The sequence below is a fragment of the Benincasa hispida genome, chromosome 9 (assembly GCF_009727055.1).
Source record: "Benincasa hispida cultivar B227 chromosome 9, ASM972705v1, whole genome shotgun sequence".
In the NCBI taxonomy this organism is placed as follows: Eukaryota; Viridiplantae; Streptophyta; class Magnoliopsida; order Cucurbitales; family Cucurbitaceae; genus Benincasa; species Benincasa hispida.
In genome coordinates, this window is record NC_052357.1 from 15,718,610 (window position 1) to 15,742,487 (window position 23,878).

A 23,878-nucleotide genomic window follows, 5' to 3' on the forward strand; every position below is an offset into this window, starting at 1 on the left:
CACATCGACACATTCAAAATATGCAGAGGAAATGATATCATTAAAGTGTGAGAAAGCCAGGCAATACCAAGTCAATCCAATCAATTGTTACAGGTTCTATGTGAAAGATGATGGGTTAGATGATATTGTTAGCCTTGACACACTTGAGTGCAGTTGTAGACAATTCCAGTGCTTGGAGATTCTATGTTCGCACGTTATTGCTGCAACTAGAGAGTAGAATATCAACCCATTCACCCTATGTAGCAGATTCTATTCTATTGAGTCGTTTGTCCTTGCATACCCAGAATCAATATCTCCTTGGCCATGTGACTAAATGGAAGAAACTGCCAACGTATGATGACGTTAAGATCCTTCCATTTATAGGGTTGTTTGAATATGTCAATGGGGGGTATAGAGGATCTCGTCCTCTGGAGAATGTCGATCCCCAAAAAAATGCAAACATGGTGGCAGTGTCAGCCATAATTGACAGACATGTAATGAGCCACTCGTCAATATAGCCGAAGCCAATGTACAAATAGATCACATCTTTACGTAGTGAAAGATTTCATTGTATTTTAACTTGTTATAACACATGCTATAGTAAACAACTGATTTGACTTCTGTCATTCTCCCGATTCTTCCTCTCAATTTTCATCTTGTTTCTTGCTCTTCTTCTTTTTTCTCGTATAATTTTCTCATTTCTTTCTTTCGCCACGTACTCTCGTTTATTTCATCTTACTCGTTTGTCTCATTTCTTCATATCGTTTTTTTTGTATAATTAGTCTTTTTTTTAATTTACATGTATATTAATGTGTGATTTTTTATTGGCTAGTAGACAAAAAAAAACATGTACTTCATTAAACTACATTTAGAATAACTAAATTTGAAATTTGTATAAATCAAATGAAAGTGAAAACCTAAACCACAATTTGTACCAGTGCTACCTTAAATTTTGGAGGTGTAGAAAAAAGCAAGCGAGTAATTGCCTTTACAAATGGAGAAAGGAGCAACTGCGTAGTTAATGATGTTGTTGGCGTTCGATGGTATAGGTTTAATGGACTGAATTAGACGCATGCAAGTTACTGAGTGGAAGAAGACACGAGAGAGAAATATAGAAATTTGAGGAAGAGGAAAGAAGATGAAGCGAGAGGCATGAAAGAGTCAGATTGAAAACTGAAATTTAAAATGGTCGATTTCTGTCAGATGAAGAATGAGAGGAAAAAAAGAGTGGAATGAGTCCAAAATGAGAGGAATGCATGAGAATCTGGGTTGTGTGCTATCGAGCATTTTTTGGTCTAAAAAGACATTTCACACGTGGTTGACGTCATCAGGAGGCCAATTTCAAGCATTTTTTAAAGGTGGGCCAAATTTCAAGTGGGTCTCAAATTTTGGCCCATCTATACAAATTTCCCAAAATTTGTACGGGTGGGCCAAAATTTGAGGCCCGTTCAAAATTTGGCCCACCTTTGAAAAACACTCGAAAATTTGCCTCCTGATGACATTAATCACGTGTGAAATGTTTGTTTAGTCCCCAAAATGCTCGATGTCACGTACGTATCCTAGATTCTTGATTATTTTTCTCATTTGAACTCTTTCCTCTTGTTGAAACGCCTATAACATGCATGTAACTCAGATTCTCGTGCATTCCTCTCGTTTTAGACTCCTTTTTCTCGTGCCTTCCTCTTATTCTTCATCGAATAGAAATTGAACGTTTAAATTTTAATTTTCAGTCTGACTTCCTCATTCCTCTTGTTTCATCTTCTTTTCTCTTTTTTCTACATCTCATTCTTTGCCAGATATCAATTTTCCACCAATTTTCATGTACTTAATGGTCGTTGTATGAATTTCCCAATACTTCGAAAAAGAGAACTGACAAACCTACAATTCTTTCAAATCAATTTAAAGAAAAGTGTTGTACACATTAAGTTTCATTAAGATAACAAAACGCAAAATTGGTATTTCGAGTTTGTCCATCGGTTCTTTCTAAAAAAAACTCATAACATTCAACAACAAAGTTTCCCAAAAATATGAATTTGTAATGTTATAATCACTATTGAATCAACACATACAAGCAATTTCACACTCCAAGTAAGTATACACATTCACTGTGTTATTTCTCATTCACTTAAATTGTATGAGTCGTGATAGGAATGGTTTGTTTGTGAGGTGGTATTATGCTGCTATAGATAGGCAGGAGGAAGAAATGAGAGTGAGGCTAGTCCAATGAGAGGAAGGAAAAATTGTATCAGATATATAAACAAGAAAAGTGAATGAGAGCGATAGTTAACGAGAGAAAGAAAGGAGAGGAAGAAATGAGAAGAAGAAACGATAGGAAGAAATGAGAGGAAGAAACGAGAGTTACTAACAAGAGTTTAATAGAATCTAAATTTTTAATTTTACTTGTTTGTGTATTATTGAATGATGGACGAGAAGCAGTTGTTTGTTCGATATGGAGGGTCATGGGATGAAAAGGAACAATGTTATAACGGAGGATGATTGAAGGGTATCCTAGAGCCTATGACATTGAAGTATAGTGAATTGAGAGATCGATTGTTTGACCTTATGAAAATTAAATTTTTAGAGTTCAACTTGATAATGAGAGTGAAATATAAATTGGATTATGAATGTCCTCAAGTATTTTTTATGAACGAAAATGATGTTAAATTTCTACTTTTGGAGTTTGATCGTAACAGACCGCCGATATTCATAAGTGTTGAGAAAATCCATCAAGTGGCAGAATTCGATGACATAAAGGCAGAACGCGAACCAATGTATGTAGGTGATATTAATAATCAATCAGATACTTTTCTATCAGTGGTCTCGATGGGAGATGACAACATGAATCCCTGAGATTTGTATACTTACAGCCAAAAGAGGGTCCATAATGAGAATTTTGTGAATGAGACTGATTGGACCATGGAAGACATTAGGAATGATGTTAGTTGCAACAATGTTGTAAATGATATTGTTTGGAATAATTTGGGGCGAAAGAGGGGCCGTAATGAAAATTTTATCAATGAGAACATTGTGAATAAGAATATTGTAAACGAGATGATTGAGACCATGGAAGACATTTGTAATGGCACTGGTTTCGATAATGTTCTAGATGATATTGTTGTGACTCTGACTACTGAATGGGGTGGTTTGGTCCTAACTCCGACCTTGATTCTCCATAATGACTTTGGTCATTTTGTTGGTAATGTGTATTAGAGGACCAAGGTAGTAGAAGAGAGTTGTATTGAGGTAGGCAAAATCTTCTTTTGCAAGAATGATGTAAAAATGAGGTTGTCATGTTGGCTGTAAAGAATAATTTCAAGTTGCGGGTTAAGAAATCAAATAAAAAACTATATAGTGTTCGATGTATCCACGAGACATGTAAGTGGGGAGTACGTGTAAGACCCTAAATCTAAAGTGGAAAGGTTAATTAGAGAAGAACAAATCCTAAGTAAGGATTGTAAGACCCTAACACTAAAGTGGGAGGTAAATAGAGAAGAAAAATCCTAAGGATATTGGGGCAAAAACATTAAAAAGGTGACCAAAAGACCAATATAATATGTTGAACGCAAGAGTGCATGGAGGATGGAAGCAAGAAGACTTGAAAATGGCCAAGGGCTTGCATACAACAAACGCAAGAGCATGCGAACACAAGCAGGGCATGCATTGGAGGCATGTGTCGAGTGAGCATGGTAGGCACGCAGGCCATGCATCAAGGCCAAGCGCACAGGTAATGCGTCGAGGCCAAGCGCACAGGCCATGTGCCGAGGCCAAGCGTGCAGCCCATGCGTCGAGCATGTATGCCGAGCGTCCTGTCTATGGTTGAGCGGACAAGCCGGATGCCTATTCTACGCATCAAGCGCTGTCGAGTCTGCCAAGTAGCCATGCGTCAACGCCTTATGCCAAGCGCACACCCATGCGGCGAGGCACACGCATGAGGCGAGGCACGCCCATGCGGCCACGCGCGCATATGTAGCCAAATGTGCAAGCCCCTAGGCAGCACACCCATGCGTCGATGGTCAGCGCCGTGTGTCCATGCTTAGTAGGCCGAGCAAGCATACCTAGCAAGCCATGCATCGAGGGTGAGCGACCACTCTATGCGTTGGTGATGGCTGACTCATGCGATGGCTAAGTGGGACTTTGATGAAAGAAGGTTGAATTGCTATGCGTTAAAGACAAAAGGTAAGGCTAATTGATGGAAAAACTCCAAGGGAAGATGTCAAGAGTTATACAATCATAAGTCTTAAACAATTTATGTAGAGGAATATGTTTAAGTATTTAAGTGATTTAGGTGGCAAAAGAAGGTTCACACAAAGTTCTAGCAGGAGGTGGACAAATGAGATTTCATGCAATGGAGGTCTTATCACCCTAAGCAGGAGGTGGGTGAAGGAGATTTCATGCAAAAAAGGAAATTTTGGCTGGCAAGTTGAGGTGAGAACAACTCAAGGCTAGGCTGGGTAGGCTAAGTGTTGGCAGCTCCAAAGTGAGACAAATGGGAGTTGAGTTGTCACAAGGGGGTGAGTTTGGAATGGCTATAAATAGAGGGGTTGGGTGAAAGGGATTTATTCATACCATCACCAAAATCTTATGTTGAGAGCATATTTAGAGTATTACGTTCGAGTTATTAGGCTACCAAGTTAAATGGAGTTCAAAAGAAACAAAGGTTGCGTTGGTGAAACATTGAGCCAGCCCGAACGCACAGCCAGCCAATGCATCCAACATCCTGCGCGCACGCCTTGCAGTGCTGCGTCCGCCCATCAGCGCGCCTCGCTCAAGCATCCCGCACGCTAGCCCAGCGCAACAACCCCACCGTGGGATGCATCACACCCAGCGCAACAGGCCACCATGCAACACACACCTAACGCGTCAGCCCCCTGTGCGGCACAACACGCCCACCCTGCACACAGCCAACCACCCAGCTGCCTACCACAACCCAAATAACCTCTAAAGGGGCTAATTTTAGGATTTTGGCTAAATTGGAGTAGGGTAAGCTGGTACTTTGATTATAAAATAGTATTTTGACTATTTTAACATTATTTATTGATATAACAAGTATTAATTGAGGAATTTTTCATTGATATGGAGGAATTCTCAGGAAGATATTCTCAAGGTGATTTTAGTAGAAAAACTTGCTTACGGCGAGTGGTTACTTAGTTTTATGCGTTGATATGTGGATAAATGTATATGTAAATGCAAAATGCATGCTTATGATGTTATGTTGCTTGCCATAATATTGTTTGTGAAGTTTCTATGGAAACTGAGATTATACCCGGACTACATAAGTTAGCATGCTTAAAAAGTGTACTTGGCAGGAAAATATAGTCGGCCTCGGTTGGCGGGAAATAATAGTCGATGATGACCGGTGAGAAATATAATCAAGTTACCTAAGCATGACTAGCAGGAAAAGAATTATCGATGTGCACATTGGCGGGAAAAGTGGGTTATAGGAAAGTTTCCATAAAAAGATGTTATGATTGATAATATGTACATGATGTGAACATGGCAAGTATAGCATGGAATTAGAAGGTAATGATTGTATGAAATTACACACGATCATGCATAGAGTATACTGAAATTGTGATTATGTAATTGACTTCCCAAAAATATGTTTTGCAAAGTGATTATTATTTTAAAAGCACCACTCACTAGGCTTAGTAGCTCACACTCTTCCAAATGTTTTCTTCTATCCCCCCCTCCCCCCTCAGGTAGCAAGCGGAGCGTTCAGGAAAGAGTCTATAAACCACCAAAACACCAAGACTTGGTAAATTCTCAGGGCACGGTTCGGATCATGTGATAAAAGAATATAGGAAATTGAACTATATGTATGAAAGTTAGATAGATCATTGTAAACGTGTTATTGTCTTTAATAGATACAGGAGGGAAATGTTAATTTAAAATGTTGACTTGAAATACTACTGGTGTATCCTCATACTCCCTTCTAAGTCTTGGGGGCTAAGGCTAGGAAGGGGTGTGACAGTACGTGCAGTTAGAATGAATGGTTGTGACATTTTAAAGATCAATAAATATACGGCTGTCCGCACATGCTCGATTCAAGTCCTTAATCATGACCCTAGGCAAGCTAACGCGTTTTTCATTGGCCAACTAACCAAAGAGAAGTTCGGCGCTGGTCGTGCTGAAACCCCATACCATATTATTGAGATTTGCGACAGAAATATGGTGTGAACATAAGTTACGACAAGGCATGGCGTGCAAGAGAAACTGCTTTTACTCTTGCAAAGGGTACCCCCGAGGAATCTTACACCCTATTGCATGCTTATATGGAAGCTTTAAAGTTTGAAAATCCAATGACCGTTTTTGAGATTGAACTTGAAGAATCTCAATACTTCAAATATATGTTCATGACACTAGGTCTTTGCTTAAGAGGGTTAAAGAGTTGCCGTCCGGTGATCATTGTTGATGGCACTCATTTGAAGGGTAAGTATGATAACGGGCAAAAAGGCACGTTATTACAGTGCAAAGTTATAAAATAATGTAGGATTGCGATGGTAAAAATATATAATATTACGTCCAAAAGCATTAAATTTGCAACATTACGATCGCATGCGTCCATCGCATTAAAACAACTAGCTTATGTATTTTATGCAAGAAAATGCATTGACGCAAGGCGAAAATGCGATTCGAAGAAATTAACATCCGAGCGCATAAGAGATTGTGACCGCAAGGCTATGCGATCATTTGCGCTCACGAAAATCTGCTCAAGAAGGTGGCCGCATAGAGCCGACGCATCAAGGTGGGCACATCTGGTTGAAAGCTTAATAAATCACGATGGGATAGAAAGCTGATGACGGTCGATTCCGAATTAAGTTGACAAGTCATTAACGACATACTGTAGAAAGTACACTCAACTTTTCGGTGACAAATATTCGGTGCATCAGACAGAGAATTAATGACATCCCATCAGTGCAATCATTTAAGAGAAAAAATTCTTCACCCTAAAGCTCTATAAATACCAAAGGTCACCTTCGTTGAAGAAGTTCGCCCATTTTAGAGAGTTCACCATATAGACGATAGTTAGCCTTGTTCTTACTTTTCTTATACTTAGAAGGTGGAAGCGAGAAAAGGGAGAAGACGTTGGAAGATCGTCCTGGTTAGCTCAAGAGAGTGCCAGGGAGCGTGGAAAATAGAGAGAGGGCCGACTCTTACGAGAGCAAGAATATCTTTTGAGCAGAGTAGAGAAGAACAGTGTAAAAGCCTTGGGAAGTAAGAGACTGCTACTAAGCTCTTTATCTTTCTTTCACATTGTAATTCTGTACTTCAATTTCATATATAGAATGCTGCATTTCTACATCTGTTCACTCTCTGTACAATACGCATGAGTAACTAAACTTTTGAATGGGTTGAGAAGTACTTAGCTAACATGTCCTAGGAACTTCATTGCATGCGATCATCTTGTCTTATATTGCGCCCATCACCCTTTAGAGCTACTCGAGAGAGAGTCTAAAGAAAGAACCTAAGACTTAAGAGAGCTAGGTTAGAATCTAGACTCGATAGAGCAAGATTAGATCTGCATAAGCAAGAGATAGAGACTTAGAGATAAGCGTTGTTTTCCAACATGCATCGCATGCACCCTAGAGATAGGTTATGGTAGTATGCGGTCGCCTTGTGTATGTGTGTTTCATTCGTCATCGCATAGACAAGAATAGAGGCTTAGATGTAAGTCCTGTAGATATCATTGCATACATCACATGCTGATAACTTATAGAAATACAAGTTATTTATGCCACCTTATCTAGTTATTACGGCCAAAAGTGAGGTATTATGCGCTGATTGTAGGAAAATTAACTTAGTTTGTTAATAATTTTAAATGCTTGCAAGAAAATCCACTAACGCTAAAAGATGGAGAATATGACGAATATTTGCTCTGTTTTGCAGGAAAACCAAAGTCACCACTTGTGCCCAAGGCTCAAGAGAATTTCATCAACGCATCCATATCACAATTGCGCCTATAGAACGTCAACGCACAGACATTCATTGATGAAACGGCGCAGTGCGATATTCGATCCAGAACCTCATGACAACCGCATGCGGTTATAAAAACAAACGTCGCATGCGGACTAATGATCAAGTGATGCAAATGAGCAGCGCAAGTGCAGGAGATCACGACACGTGTGCAGCTAACGGTTGTGCACAATTGATGGTCGGATTGTATAACAGAAGGAATAAAATCCCTCCATCTTCGGAGCTTCCATAACCAAATGTGGAGACCACTTGGCCGGAGTCAATGGAGCTGCGCCTATAAATACCCCAGCAAATTCAATGAAAATTTATGCTATTTGGTGCTGGACAAAGTGCTGCAAGATTCAAAAGAAAAGAGAGCTTAGCTGAGTGCTTCAAAGATAAATCCGGGAAGAAGAAAAGATAAGGCCGAAAGGTGTAATCTCAGAGCCTATCAATCACCATCCCCGAGCGAAGCTCCATTCAAGGATTCTGCTACTGAAGAGCTAGCCCGGGAGGGAAGCTCTTCCTATCATCCTGTCAACCACAATCGGCAAGCAGATCTCCACCGATCAGTGACCAAGACATTGGCACTGATCGTTTCTACTCTACCCTTTTCTTTGTATTCCATATCTTTCTCATCTAATTTTTCATTCATCATGTATCAAACGGTTAATAGAAATATTAGTTGTTATGATTATTATCACATGCCATTTCTTGTCTTTCACCGTTCACCCATTATACACTGTCTTCACAATGTCTTCTTAATCCTTCGATGAGTGCTATAAACATCCTAGAACTTAATGTAAATTAAAGTCATTAAATGCGTTTAGCTAAAGCATGTTGGACGACATCTTCACCTGTGAGAGCAGAAGTGAAGATGCCACTCTGATCTATTGAGAGAAGGTCAGAAGAGTGCGTTAACTAAAGCGAAAAGTACTTCCAGACATGGAAGCAACCTTGCGTTCATTGCGTTTAACTCTAGTTTCTACACAGACATGTGGGAAATGCGGTCGATCACTGAGAGGTGTACGCCATGAGAAGAGCGGAACAATATTTGTCTCTTTACTTTCATTAAGAACTTACGATGATTTGTATACTTTTCTTTCTTTTCTTTTCTCACCATAAGCCTTGCCACCGCAATCCACATCCTTGCACAGATTTCACTGCTAGCCCAACTCTTAGCATCTTGTACATTGCGCCTGTATCAAATGCTAGCTTAGGTTTACTGTATTTTTACTGCTTTACTTTACTTTCCTGTAATTTTATCGCTTTTGTATAATACACACTCAATCCAAAGAATTGATAAACCGGTCGCATGACATCATGAAAACATCGTATTAAACCGGTACCGTATTTCCCCATGTTCGACCTCGGATCATAGCGAGAAACTTGCGATGGAATTACACTTGGTTTCATCGTAAGGAAACTTGTGGCATAATAGGGTGTACTATCGAATTCTAGTAAACATCGCATAAACCATAGTACTATCACACTGCATGCATCGTATATCATACCTACCAATCAACAATACATCAACTAATATGCATTAATGTGGCAAAACAAAACAACAATGTATGCTATCAACAATGTATGCGTTGTTGTCTTCATAATGTCAACAATGTATGCTATCAACACTACATGCATCGTATATCATACCTATCAATCACATGTGTTCTAAAACTAGAAGTCGTAGCATTTTCATTGAGAGATGATTTGATGTTGTATGTATGTAGCATGATTGCATAACATGAACACAATCCTAGGAAGTGTTAGCTAAATCCCTTCTCAACCCGTTCCCTGCATACTCATCGCATATTTCGTATTATTAACTCTTTTCTTAAATTCTACCGCATAGACTTTATACTTTAAACAATATACCAACCAACCTTTTGATTTATTTGTTACAGCAAAGTGATCTAAACTTACCATCGCATACTGTTTTCCTTAATCCTTGTGTTCGACCCTAGGCTTACCAGGCAACTCAGTAGGATTTATACTTGGATCTTGTTGAGAAAACTTGCATGCACAACGCATATTCCACCATCGCATTCTACACCATTATTTCATCGTATAACAACACGCATCAAGTTTTTGGCGCCGTTGCCGGGGACTACGACAATACATTATGCTAACGGTAATTTTTCTGATTTTCTTTGCAGCTTTCAATCTCTGGCGAATTACTACCCAGAGATTGAAAGAACATTCCGACGAAGACTGAGAAACAACCGGCAACAACAACAAGACAGAACTCCAAGAATGGTGGAATAACCAAAAGAGAGGGCCGTAAACACAAATAATATAATGGCCAACCCCATCCTCTTGGCGAGTGACCGCAATAGACCCATTTGGGACTATGCATCGCCCAACCTATATGATTTCTCCTCAGGAATCATGAGGCCAGCTCTGGACGGATCGAGGTTTGAAATGAAACCGGTTATGTTGCAGATGATTCAAACGGCCAGACAGTTTGGTGGAAGGCATGGTAAGGATTCGCACGCCCATCTGCGGAGTTTTATTGAAATCTACAACACTTTTGTATTCCCAAATATCTCCGTTGAGGAGGTTCGACTAACGTTGTTCCCATTTTCCTTATGCGATCAAGCAAGGAAATGAGCTTATTCTCCCGAACCAGGGGAGATAACATCATGGGAACAAGTAATGGAAAAGTTCATGAAGAAATACTTCCCTCCAACAGAGAATGCAAAAAGAAGGAAGTTAATTGCGAATTTTGAACAGGAAATTGACAAATCGCTCAGTGATGCTTGGGCGAGGTTTAAAAGACTGGTGCGAGATTGTTCGCACAATGGCTTACCTGATTGTCTTCAAATGGAAATCTTTTATCACGGTTTGAACCCTGCAGTCTGGCCAATGCGGCAACAGCTGGTGGTCTGCTCGATAAGACATGACGAGGCGAAAACTATACTTGATCGCATTTCAAAAAATCATGAGGACTTGAGAGAAAGCGATCAACGATTGAGAATCAAAGATAGTGACATGAACAGTGGGGCCATTGCATCCCTACAAACCCAAATGAATGCGATGATGAACCTAATACAAGACATCGCAATCAATGGCACAGAAACGCAAAAAGGGAAGTTCAACGCAATTGCTCAAACAACCACGAGTTGTGTCATATGTGGAGAAGCACATCCGATGGAAGAATGCCCAAGGAATCCGCAGTTAGTGTGCTTTATAAAGAATAACCCTTTCTCTTATACGTATAACCCCGGGTGGAGAAACCACCCTAACTTCGCATGGAAAAATCAACCAACAATTTTCAACCAATGGCGCAAAAGGAAGGGCCACAAGGATTTTTCCCACGAACTAACGGTCAAACACATAACCAAGCCAGTAGTTCGCAGGCACCACAATCTTCATCCTTAGAGAGCTTGCTAAAGCAGTATATTGAGAAGAATGAATCATAGCTTTAGAATCAAGCGACGTCCATCCAAAATCTTGAAATTCAGCTAGGACAGATCATGGGTAAACTAAAAAATAGATCGCAAGGAGCGTTGCCGAGCTCAACTAAGCTCCCTTGCAACTCTGGGGGTACAGGAAAGGAATAATGTTTAGCAGTCTCTTTGCTAAGCTAAAAAATGACAATGGAAGTAGGAGAAGAACCCATCATGACCAACTCGAATGCGGTGACAATCAAGGACCCGTTGACATATGATTCAGAAGAGCCCGAGAAGATGAACCCAGAACGTGCGTCCACTTTTAAACCTCTAAAACACGAGATAGAAGAAGTACAACTACCACCATTCCTGCAAAGATTGAAAAAGAAACAGAATGATGAACGAAAGATCGCTACAGTGGCAGTAACGCAAAATGCTATGATCCCACCAAAAATGTGCGACCCAGGAAGCTTCACGATACCTTGCTCAATTGGAGACGTCTACATTGGTCAAGCACTATGCATTTTGGGGCGAGTATAAATGTAATCAATCTTCAAACGATTAAATATGGACAAACTCAAGCCCACGACGGAGACTCTTCTACTTGCGGATAGATCTCGAATACATCCCAAGGGAGAGTTAAAAGATGCGCAATCTCAATTGAAAAATTCATTTTGCCGGAAAAATTTATCATTCTGGACTATAAAGCGGACGAAGATGCAACCATCATATTGGAACGACCATTCCTCTCGACCAGTCGCGCTCAAATTGATGTGCACAAGGGGGAGATTGTGATGAACGTTAACGGAAAAAAGCTCCAAATTAAGGCAATCAAGATCCCAGAAGAGCGAGAAAAGAAGAGAAAGCCATCGTGGACGTAAAAAGTCCATATTGAAATAAGTAGTTCCTGCATTACTATGCAACTCAAACTCATCAGGGACGCAATTCTTTTGGAATACACTTTTTCTTATCAATGATTCATGAATGTTCGTTACCTTTCTTTTATCTGTTATCACATATTTGTCTTTTTGTATTTATATTTATATAAAAAAAATGGCACCTCAATCGTGTTGAACGGTCGTGGTAAACCATTTTAGAACTCTGTCTGTTAGTTGACCCTCTCGATGTTTTCTTTGCAACGATCGAGGTAAATGATTGCGAAGGAGCTACACGAAAGATGCAACTAGCTTATTCTGCCACCGTAATCAAAGAGAGAAGTTCGCCGCAAAGAAGGATGCGTTCACACACAATGTGGGCGACAGAGCAAATTTGGCGGTTGTACCTTTCCTTGACTTTTTCTATTCCAAATTTTGCGCTCCCGCATCGCATTTTAACTTTGAAAATTTTATCATCGCATCCTCTTTAGTCGGCGCAATCATTTAACATTGATTAATTTAGTAAATCACCACATTATTTCACTTTGCCAATTATGATTTCAATGATGAAACGCATGACTTAATTTTAGGACAGTCATCTCATGAAATATTTCTAGAAGTTAGTGGTCTGCTAGCTTTCTTTCAAACTGACTTTTTACGAAACTTCCTAAGAGCATCGCATGACTTCTTTCAATCTTTCAGCAATGAGGACATTGCTGCGTTTAAATTTGGGGGTGTGGTATTCATTTTCAACCTTGCTATTTTTAGGTTTTAAAATAAAATCATAACATTGCGATCGGATCTTACTCGTAGTTGGATATCCACATGACACACGTGGGGGCAAGCCAAAACAAAGGTAGGAGTCATGATCAACGCATAAATAAAATGATCGCAACTCCACTGCCAAATGGGCATGAGTTTAGACTGAGAAAGAGCGCCTTGCTCGTAGTTGGATGTCCACATGACACACGTGGGAGCAAGCCAAAAAGAATGCTAGGCATTTGGATCAGCACAAGGTCATAGAAAAAAAAATATATGTCTAAAATACGCAAGGATAAAAATCATTTGAAAATACCTCAGTTGGAAATTTTTTTTTATGAAATAAATCATGCGATGCCCTGGAAACTAGTAAGGTCTTTTTGAAGGTTAAACTTTCAGTCCCTAATTTTAGAAATATTTCAAGAACGAGACCTAGATAAGAATTAAAGAGATTTTGGTACATAGGATTTGATAAGGAAACCTTGAGAAATCTAGGAAAAAAGAAAATGGTCGACTTTCTAAAGAAAATCTTTAGCTTATGCTTGAGGACAAACATTGTTTTAAATTTGGGGGTGTGATAACGAGCAGAAATGCACATTATTACAGCACAAAGTTATAAACAATGCAGGATTGCGACGGTAAAAATATATAATATTGCATCCAAAAGCATTAAATTTGCAACATTGCGATCGCATGCGTCCATCGCATTAAAACAGCTAACTTATGTATTTTATGCAGGAAATGCGTTGACTCAAGGCGGAAATGCGATCCGAAGAAATTAACATCCGAGCGCATAAAAGATCACGATCGCAAGGCTATGCGATCATTTGCGCTCGCGAAAATCTGCTCAAGAAGATGGCCGCATAGAGCCGGCGCATCAAGGTAGGCGCATCTGGGTGAAAGCTTAATAAATCACAATGGGACAAAAAGTTGATGACGGTCGATTCCGAATTAAGTTGACAAGCCGTTAACAATATACTGTAGCAAGTACACTCAACTTTTGGGCAACAAATATTCAGTGCATCAGACAGAGAATTAATGACATTCCATCAGTGCAATCATTCGAGAGAAAAAGTTCTTCACTCTGAAGCTCTATAAATACCAAAGGTCACCTTCATTGAAGGAGTTCGCTCAGTTTAGAGAGTTCACCATATAGACAATAATAGCCTTGTTCTTACTTTTCTTATACTTAAAAGGCGGAAGTGAGAAAAGGGAGAAGACGCCGGAAGATCATCCTGGTCAGCTCAAGAGAGTGCCAGGGAGCGTGGAAAATAGAGAGAGGACCGACTCTTGCGAGAGCAAAATATCTTTTGAGCAGAGTAGAGAAGAACAGTGTAAAACCCTTGGGAAGCAAGAGATTGCTACCTTGCTCTTTATCTTTCTTTCACATTGTCATTTTGTACTTCAATTTCATATATAGAATGAAACTTGCATTTCTACATCTGTTCACTCTCTGTACAATACGCATGAGTAACTAAACTTTTAAATGGGTTGAGAAGTAATTAGCTAACATGACCTAGGATCTTCATTGCATGCAATCATCTTGTCTTATATTGCGCCCATCACCCTTTAGAGCTACTCGAGAGATAGTCTAAAGAAAGAACCTAAGACTTGAGAGAGCTAGGTTAGAATCTAGATTCGAGAGAGCAAGATTGGATTTGCATAAGCAAGAGATAGATACTTAGAGATAAGCTTTGTTTGCCAACATGCATCGCATGCACCCTAGAGATAGGTTATGGTAGTATGTGGTCACCTTGTGTATCTATGTGTCATTCGTCATCGCATAGACAAGAATAGAGGCTTAGATGTAAGTCCTATAGACATCATCGCATACATCGCATGCGTTCTAAAACTAGAAGCCGTAGCATTTGCATTGAGAGATGACTTGTTGTTGTATGTATGTAGCATGATCACGTAACATGAACGCAATCCTAGAAAGTGTTAGCTAAATCCCTTTTCAACCCGTTCCCCACATAATCATCGCATCTTTCGTATTATTAACTCTTTTCTCAAATTTTGCCACATAGACTTTATACTTTAAACAATATACCAACCAACCTTTTGATTTATTTGTTATCGCAAAGTGATCTAAAATTACCATCGCATACTGTTTTCCTTAGTCCCTGTGTTCGACCTTGGGCTTACCAGGCAACTCGGTAGAATTTATACTTGGATCTTGCTGAGAAAACTTGCATGCACAATGTATATTCCACCATCGCATTCTACACCATTCTTTCATCGCATAACAACACACATCAAAGTACAAAGGCACAATATTGGTTGGTTGCAATGGATGTACCCTCTACCATATGCTATTGTCGATAATAGGACCAACCAATCATGGAAATGGTTTATGAAGAATTTGAAAGCTGCAATTGGGGAATGCCCTAATCTTATATTTGTTTCAGACTGACGAAAAACTATCACCAATGCAATTGATGTTGTATTCCCAACAACATTTCACAGACTTACTTAAAGAGAAATATCAATAAAAACTTCAAGGATGAAGAGGTGAACAAATTGTTTGATAGTGCAGCAAGAGCGTATCAAGGGTTCGTGTTTAAAAGATACTGGGACCAAATATTGGACTTCAAGAATGGTAGCCTTGGAAGATATTTGGAGGATGCGGGTGTCGAGCGGTGGGTATGATGTTAGCAGTATGTGAGTCGATATGATAACACGACGAACAATAATGCCTAGTATTTCAATTCGGTGACGAGAGAAGCGAGGAAACTACCAATAACAATACTACTGGAACACATAAGGTGTGTGATACAACAATGACATTATGAGCAATGGAATATTTGGTCAATTAGCACATTGACACATTCAAGTCAATCCAATTGATTGTTACAGGTTTCATGTGAAAGATGGTAGGTTAAACGGTATTGTTAGCCTTAACACATTTGAGTGTAATTGCAGACAGTTTCGGTATTTGGAGATTCCATGTTCACATGCTATTGCTGCAGTTAGAGAACAAACTATCAACCTATTCACCCTATGTAGCAGGTTTTGTTGTTTCAGACAGTTTCGAGGCACTACATTATTGTTAAGTCGAACTATAGCTCTCCCAGCAATAGTGACTATAATCTTATATGTCCAAACCTATAAAACCATTTTAGTTTATTAGAAAATAATAAGAATTCATTAGACATTTATGATAAATAAAATGTAAGAATTGATACTTGGAACGCGTAAGGAAATCCTGGCAGATTGTACTTCAGCACATAATTTTTTTTTTTTTTTTTCACTTTCTCCTTGTACAAGCTGACCTTGTCTTTTAACGCTTTTTTTGGACCATTGAAGGTTCTCTTCCATAAAATATGTCCCCAATTTAAGTTGTTGAAGTATTCAAGGTCCTCCACGTCATCCAACAATGATTTATCAATACTATTTTTTGTCTTGTTTTTTCCTATCAACCCCAATTCATAATAATACACAGGACTAACTTTCACTGCCTCTAAGTCATTTTCAAACTCTTAACGCCTTATAACGTTCTTCACATTTGGTGAGATGCACTTCCATTGCCATTAAATTATTGGAGTATTTCAATCATAGTGATTTTGTCACTTTAACATACGAACCAGTTTAGTAGGTGACCGTCAGAATCCCGTCACCAATAGGAAATCTTCCTTAAAAAATTCAACGATCATCCCATCCAAGTCAAAGCTCAGAAATCAGGCCCACTACTTTCCACCTCCCTCAATAAAATATGGTGGGCTAGCGGGCTATTGAAGACTATGTCCATTTTCACAAATTTTCTAAATACAATCCTCCTAAACATTTGAAGTTGCCTCTTTGTAAGTTTCCCTTTGATTATCTTATTTGCGATCCCAATGTGAGATGAAAGACTTATAGCCTATCCAGGAAAATAATCCTTTATAGCAATTTTAAGATTAGTTATTATAACTACATGTAAAAGAAAAAATAGAATTATAGAAAAAAAAAAAAAAGGAACAAAAATCACATTATCTTGCATTATGTAAAAATTTCGTTTCAAGCTTTTACACCTGTCTGATAAAGAACGAGAGAAAGGCGTCTAAAACGAGAGGAATGCAGAGAATCCAGATCGAGCACGTGCTATGGACGTTTTAACGAGAGGAAAGTATGAGAGGAAGGAGTCCAAAATGAGAGGAATGATTGGGCGTTTTAGGGACTAAACAAATATTCCACATGCGACTGACGTCATTAGAATGTCAAATTTCAAGTGTTCTTTAAAGATGAGGTAAATTTCGAATGGATCTCAAAATTTGACCGATCCGTACAAATTTCCCACAGGATTCCCGTAAGTTTATAGGAATAAAAGTTGAACATTTACTTTTAAAAAGATATCTCTCCTTTCGAAGAAACCATCTAAAAGAAAGAGCGCAGGTTTATCTCATAAACCCTAATCCTACTTTGCAGAAGATTTTCGGAGGAAGAAGATGACTCAGAAAGCAAACCTATTCAAAGGTCAACAGAAGAGGAAAACCATTCCTCCCAATCGCCATGGCAAAATCCCCCAGACTCGTAAAGGTATCTCTATCTTCTCTTTTCCCCCTTCCCCGCTTTCATATTCTGCATTTACGCGTAAATATTACGATTTCTCCTCCTCCGTATTCATTCGGCGTTTTCTTTCCAGGGAAAAGATTTGTGAAGCCATCAAAGACCACCAAAGAGATGGAAACAGATCGGGTACGTGTTCTCTTTTCGTGCTTGTCCGGTAATTTATATGGAATTTAGTAATCATGAGAGTAGAAACTTATGCTGATAACTTGTCTTGTTGCGATTGTTCGTATTTTTAATGTTTCGAATGCGATTTTCTAGCTTCTGTAGTGTTATACTAGATGAAGTGACCATCTATTGTTAAATACTGTTCGAAAAATTTGGATTAAGGTGCAACCGGAGTTAAGATATCGAAATAGTTAGGGGTTGTGTGTACGGTAAATGTTGCATAGCTTTGCTAGTTCGCAATTCGGGTGAACTATTTCAATCATCCATTGTTTTGGTTAGCTGAGAACAGTTCTGAACTTCCTTTGCCTTTTCATTGCTGATAATGGATTTTGTGCATGGTTCTTAAGTCCCCTTCTCTTGGCAGAACTTGGTAGTTGATAGTCCTCAGTTAATTTCAAATTTCACTTTGACATCATTGTTTGAAATTGTAACATGACTGCTAGACGTTTGTGTTTCTACGTTTGCTGTATATATGCATTCAGGCATTTAATATTGGTCGTGATTAGTATCTTCTCTTTGATTGTGTTGGAGTAGTCATTGGTGTAAAAATTCTATTGGCAAATGAAAAATTGTAATTTACAAAAGAGGAAGGGGAACTACTCAACTTCCTCCCTTCTCTTGTTAATGAAAGTCATGTTTCTTAAGAAAAAGAACTTTGGGCTCTAAGAATATGTATCTGTAGCAATTATCACCTTAAAAATCTATTTAGAAATATATCCGAACAATTTTTGTCTGCACTACATCTTAATGGAAGGATTACTTGAATGATGAGAGGCAGTTTCCTGCTTTTGTAGGAATGGTTTTTTGTGCATTTATAGGATCTCTATATCGTTTGACAGAAAAAGTTCTAAGAAATTAAGAAACATTGTGCAAGGCCAAAGAGAGGAGTTTTTTTGGGTTTGAATGAAAAATTGATTTCTAAATAATGAGATGGTTGGTAGACTGAGATTCCGTACAGTATAAATGCTTTTATCAAGCTCTTGATCCGAATGGAGTCGGTTTTGTTTATTCATTTGAAATTTCCTTGGTATGAATTAGTTTTTAAAAAATATTTAGATGCTCCCTGGGTTTTACCTATCATTCCAAGGTAAAATAACTGCCACATGGTCGTTTTTGTTTTTTTTTTTTTTTTTAATCTGATATCGGCACACTAGTCAAAGTTTCAAACTTAAACTTTGGGTTTTTTTTTTTTTTTAAAATTTATAAGACGGCATCTATGAGTATAAGCATGCCAAACATTGTTCTTGTTGTGATGTTTGTGCTCACCTTCAATTTCTCTTGTATCTTTCTTTGTGTAAGGCTCCTTCCAAAAAGAAGGGTAAATTTCCTAGTATATGGGAGCATAAATTCTTAATAGAGAAAAAAAGAAGACTCGTTTGCAACTCCTTGGTTTGTCTCCCTTTCTTCAAACTAGTCATGCTAATGGAAGGTTTTATTTCTTATCAAAGTTCTTTCCCTGTTTTATGGTCGAAATTAGTATCGAATGGTTGGTAATTATTCTGGTATTTGTACAATGCTATAATGTTTTGGTGTATTCTTCTTGATTATTTATTTATTATTATTATTTTTGGAATTGAATAGATTAGGTTGTCTTAGTAATTGTATAGAACCCATTATGCATCCTGTTCCATATGTAATGGAGTCCCAAGATTTATACTACTTTTACCCTTTCCTGTGGAGAATTTTCACATTTCATGAACTTTTCCTCCATTACTGATAATCTCGACATTCTGGGAAAAAAACAACAGGAAGTGAGCAAGTTCATAAATTACTGCAACGAAACGAAGGCGGCTACTTTAGCGAACAAGGAAGGTGGGCAGCTGAGTATTGTGAAAACTCCGTCAGATACTGGTAATAGCAATGCAAAGAAAGAAAAGAAAGAGAAAGAGTAGAGGGGGATTCAGACGTTACAATATTGTGAAATTATTTGTGATGTTATTTCTTTCCCTTTCCTTTTTTCATCCATTTTTTTCTACCCTGTTGAGAAGGTGAAAATTTTGAATTGGGTTCGTGTTCTAAAGCAACTCTCAATTTTGTTAGGAGTAATCTGTTACTACTACATTTATATATAATATTTTTGTTTTTACTTTTGTAAGAATAGCTTATGCAAAAGTCGACAAAAAAAAAAAATCAAATTAAAAATTTGGTCACTAGTATATATGCTAAGTTAAATTCCAACCCTGTATAGTTTGAATAAGTACCATTTATCAGGTTCAATCAATTCTCAAACTTTGAAACCATTGGAACTAAATTTTAACTTCCTTCCATAATTGTAATTTAACCAAAAAGAGAGAAAAAATCGTATTTGATCAAACTTTAAATTTGCTGTAAAGTACATATTTCATGAGAATATGATTTTCATATTTGACCAATCTTTTAATTTGCTGTAATGTGCATATTTCATGAGATTTAACAAATAATTTTGTGAAAATCAATTAAGCATTGAAAAGGGGTCTTTTGACACTTTTTAATATACTATCTCGCTGTGACTTATCTCTTTCGACCAAATTGTTAAAAAAAAAAAAATCAACTAAGCATTTGTTTTCGGGGAATTTTAGTAATTTCAAAATCATGATCATCTCACCAAGTCGTTTGTAAGTTGTAACAGTCCACATTTTATAAGCGTCAAACCAATTAACTAATCTAATTTTTTAGAGATTATTTAGTAGTTCATGAGGCAACCTGAGCTGTTCAAATCCCTTTAATCTCATCAAATGTTGTGTTGAACTCCACAACGGAAAAAAGAAAAAAAAGGTTCATGAGGTTACTTATATAGTTCCTTAAAATCATCGTTCACACATTTGTGATCTTTTAAGAAACACAAAAATATCCAGTAACAAATCTTGACAAAATATTTTGTGTTGAACGAGAAAGAACTTCAAGACAACTCCCAAAGAATCACTCAATGATTTGGAAGGGGGAGAAAATGGGTGGGAGGACAAGGAAGATTGCATAAAGCTATCTTATTATTCAATACTAAGATGAATGGTGCAAAATTTTATCTGTGTGCTTGTCACAAAAACCATATTCTTCTTTGGTGAGAAGAAAAAAAGGTACGTTGAATCGCATACATCTTCAAGTACCCACTCGTTTAAATAAATTTGGATTTCACATTTCTCAAATTCTAAACTACCCACTGAACATCAAACAAAAAGTAGCAACTAGCAACATATGATTTATGGTGGAAACAATTATCCAAAAAAACTTCAATCCTAAGAGGGTGTATGAAGAGGCACAAAAGGGCTTTCCCACTCCCTCCAATCGACAACAAAATCAACAAGAAGATAACAAAACTCGAATGAAACAGAAGTCTAATTCATCAGGAACATGCATTCTATCCTAATATTGAATGTATAAAAGTTTAAAGCCAACCGGAACAGCTTGGAAGTAAAACACCACTTCCTTACTTCCTTACCTTTGATATTGAATGTCCAAATCCCTTGTTGCACTCGAACAAATATATAGAAGTTTAAAGAACCACCACATAACACTCTTCGCCACTCCACCGTCTTCAACAATTGAAGTGTTTGCCACCATCTTGATTCGCAGTATGCTAAAAAGAATCAAGATTCATCCTACTTGCTAAAGACTTAACTTGTCCAACAGTGTTTGACACCATCCACATAATAAATAAATTCCTAATGGAATTAGGGAAAAGGCAACCCAAAATCCAGAGACAACTATAATTCCGTAGCTTATAAGAATTCAAATAAGTATCACGGTGCACAATACCCAGATACAGTTATCACGTAATCAAGATGGCAAACACAATACATTCTAAAAGAACAATAGAAGCCAATTAAGCAACAACTGAATCGGATATAAGTAGTTTCTCAGCAAGTGTATTAATCAACAACTGCATCGGATAAGTATGTAAACAAACAAGTACTGAATATCCACAATGCAGAATTTATAAATTCAAGCCACATACGATTTATCCAGTGAAAAAAAAAATTAGCCCCCACCTCATCCAGCTTTCTCATTAACCTTTGAGGAATCCAATTTTGAAGCATTGCCCTTTGACTCTGCTTTTGCCTCAGCAACACTCCCGGAATCACCACCAGAACAACACCCACCACCATGCTGATGCCCGTGGCCGTGGCCGTGGTGGTGATGGTGGTGATGGTGATGATGGTGGTGATGGTGATGTCCAGCGCCATGAATTTGCTTCCCTTTAAGCTGCTTCCTCATATCATAAGCATCTTCACCATCGGCGTAATACTTCGCCTCAATATCATGGATCTTATATCCTAAAGTCTCGGTATATAACTTGAAAGCAGCCCTGTTACTTTTCCTCACATGAAGGGAGACATATTCCGCTCCATAAACCTGTTCCATGGCATTTTGAGCCGCGTTCATGAGCTTAGTAGCTAAACCGAGCTTCCTATGAGTACGAAGCACAGCAAGGGAGGTAATATGGCCATGACATTCGTTGCTTTCTTCTTCCATTTTAGCCAAAACGTAGCCGACGATCTGGCCGTTGTAATCTTCAGCGACGTAAAGTAGTTGAGGCCAGGAAAGAATATGGTAGAAGTAGTATTTCATCTGATAATTCTCCGGGAGGCAAAAGAGGTTGCAGGCCTGCATGGCTAGAAGGTCGTTTATGGTTGCTTTGCGTATGCAAACCATGGCTGAGCTCAGTGATCGGAGAGGAAAATTAGGGTTAGGGTTGAAGATGGAGCAGTGGAGATTGAAATCGACGATGAAGAAGAGGGCGCACACACGGGAAGAAAAAAATGAAATGCTGTCAAGGGTGTTTCGGGTATTTGCTCTTTGGGCCGAGAGGATTTTGGCCCAAGACTGTAACAATGAGTCAAGGAATCCATTTACAGTTCATTTTTGCGTCACATTTATGATTTGAATTTTTTTTCAAAGAACTTTTATTATTAATTTTAAACAATTTACCCTTTTTTCCATTTATTTATATCCATTTTTTTATATAAATTACCCTGAGAGAAAATATGTTTATTATGGAAAGAGAAAATATATTTAATATGATTTTTTTTCTTATTTTTAATTGGAGAGAAATTTGCTTTTAATATAATTTTTTCATTTTTAATTGAAGAGAAAATGTATTTAATATATTTTTTTTTCACATTTCACATATTTGGAGTTTTCTTCATGTTTGATTTTTGATATTATGTTATGTATTTCATTATTTATTTTGAGTATTATTTATTTTTATGTAATATATTTCATTGTTTATTTGGTATATATCTCAGGTATTCTTGTACAATATGCACTTCTAATGTATTTCCCCGATGTCTTATATGTATGTCATTCTAATGCAATTTTTATATGATGGTCTAACGTATTTGAGTTTGTCTATTATAGTCCAATGTTTATTTTGAGTTTGCTAATATTTTGCTTTATTATCTCATATATACCTAGGAAGCACATATACTTCTAATTATGCAGAGAATCGGTATCAGATACAAATACATCTAGATATATGGTAGATACATGTCTATGATTTGAAGTATCTGATTTTTAATTTTCAGATACGCGTTTCTGCTTCCAGATATGTGAAGGGGATACGTGGATCATTTTTTTTTTCAAATATAAGCCCAACCCAACAACCAATTTTATTTTAATGCATGTTTAGGAGTGATTTTAAAATCATCAAAAATCTTCTCTTTTTTTTTCATTTTTAAAATCACTCGAAAACACACTTTTAATTACTTAAAATTAATTTAATTTTCAATTTTACGCTTTTAAATGTAATTTTCATATCATCAAAATTAATTTTGAAGAATTAAACATGTTTCGTGGTGATTTTGAAAATGATAAAAGTGATTTCAACCCTTTCAAAATCACTTCCAAACATAAAAGTCCACTTAAATTGAGCAATCCAAAATAAAATAAATTAAAAATGATAAAACATATAAAAAAAATTAAAAAACCCGAAATGTAATTAAATCTTCATTCTTCTCTTCTCTCTCACTATTTAAATCATGATTCACACCCCTTTCATTCTCAACTTCCTTCTTCAATCTTAACTTTCTACTTCTTTCCTTTTTTCAAGTTTTCACTCTCTTTTTTAATCTATTTTAATATAACTTAAAAGAAGTATAATAACAATTAATTAGACATTATATATATATATATATATAATATATATAATATATATATATATATATATTTAAACGTATCTTTAACGTATCCATATCTTAGTTTTTTAGAAATTAACGTATCGTATCGTAT

At 37.5% G+C, this 23,878-nt stretch overlaps 2 protein-coding genes across 2 annotated transcripts; one reads left to right on the forward strand and one right to left on the reverse strand.

The window, feature by feature from the left end:
- The first annotated feature begins 17,281 nt into the window (after window positions 1-17,281).
- On the forward strand, window positions 17,282-19,769 carry LOC120085359. Its single transcript, XM_039041303.1, has 3 exons — window positions 17,282-17,476; window positions 17,583-17,635; window positions 19,423-19,769. The coding sequence occupies exons 1-3, from the start codon at window positions 17,386-17,388 to the stop codon at window positions 19,564-19,566; spliced, it is 288 nt and encodes a 95-aa protein (XP_038897231.1). The 5' UTR covers window positions 17,282-17,385; the 3' UTR covers window positions 19,567-19,769.
- Window positions 19,770-21,424: 1,655 nt separating this feature from the next.
- On the reverse strand, window positions 21,425-22,413 carry LOC120085125 (N-terminal acetyltransferase A complex catalytic subunit NAA10). Its single transcript, XM_039040988.1, has one exon. It carries the CDS (start codon window positions 22,301-22,303, stop codon window positions 21,641-21,643), a length of 663 nt encoding a protein of 220 aa, XP_038896916.1. The 5' UTR covers window positions 22,304-22,413; the 3' UTR covers window positions 21,425-21,640.
- Window positions 22,414-23,878: the final 1,465 nt, after the last annotated feature.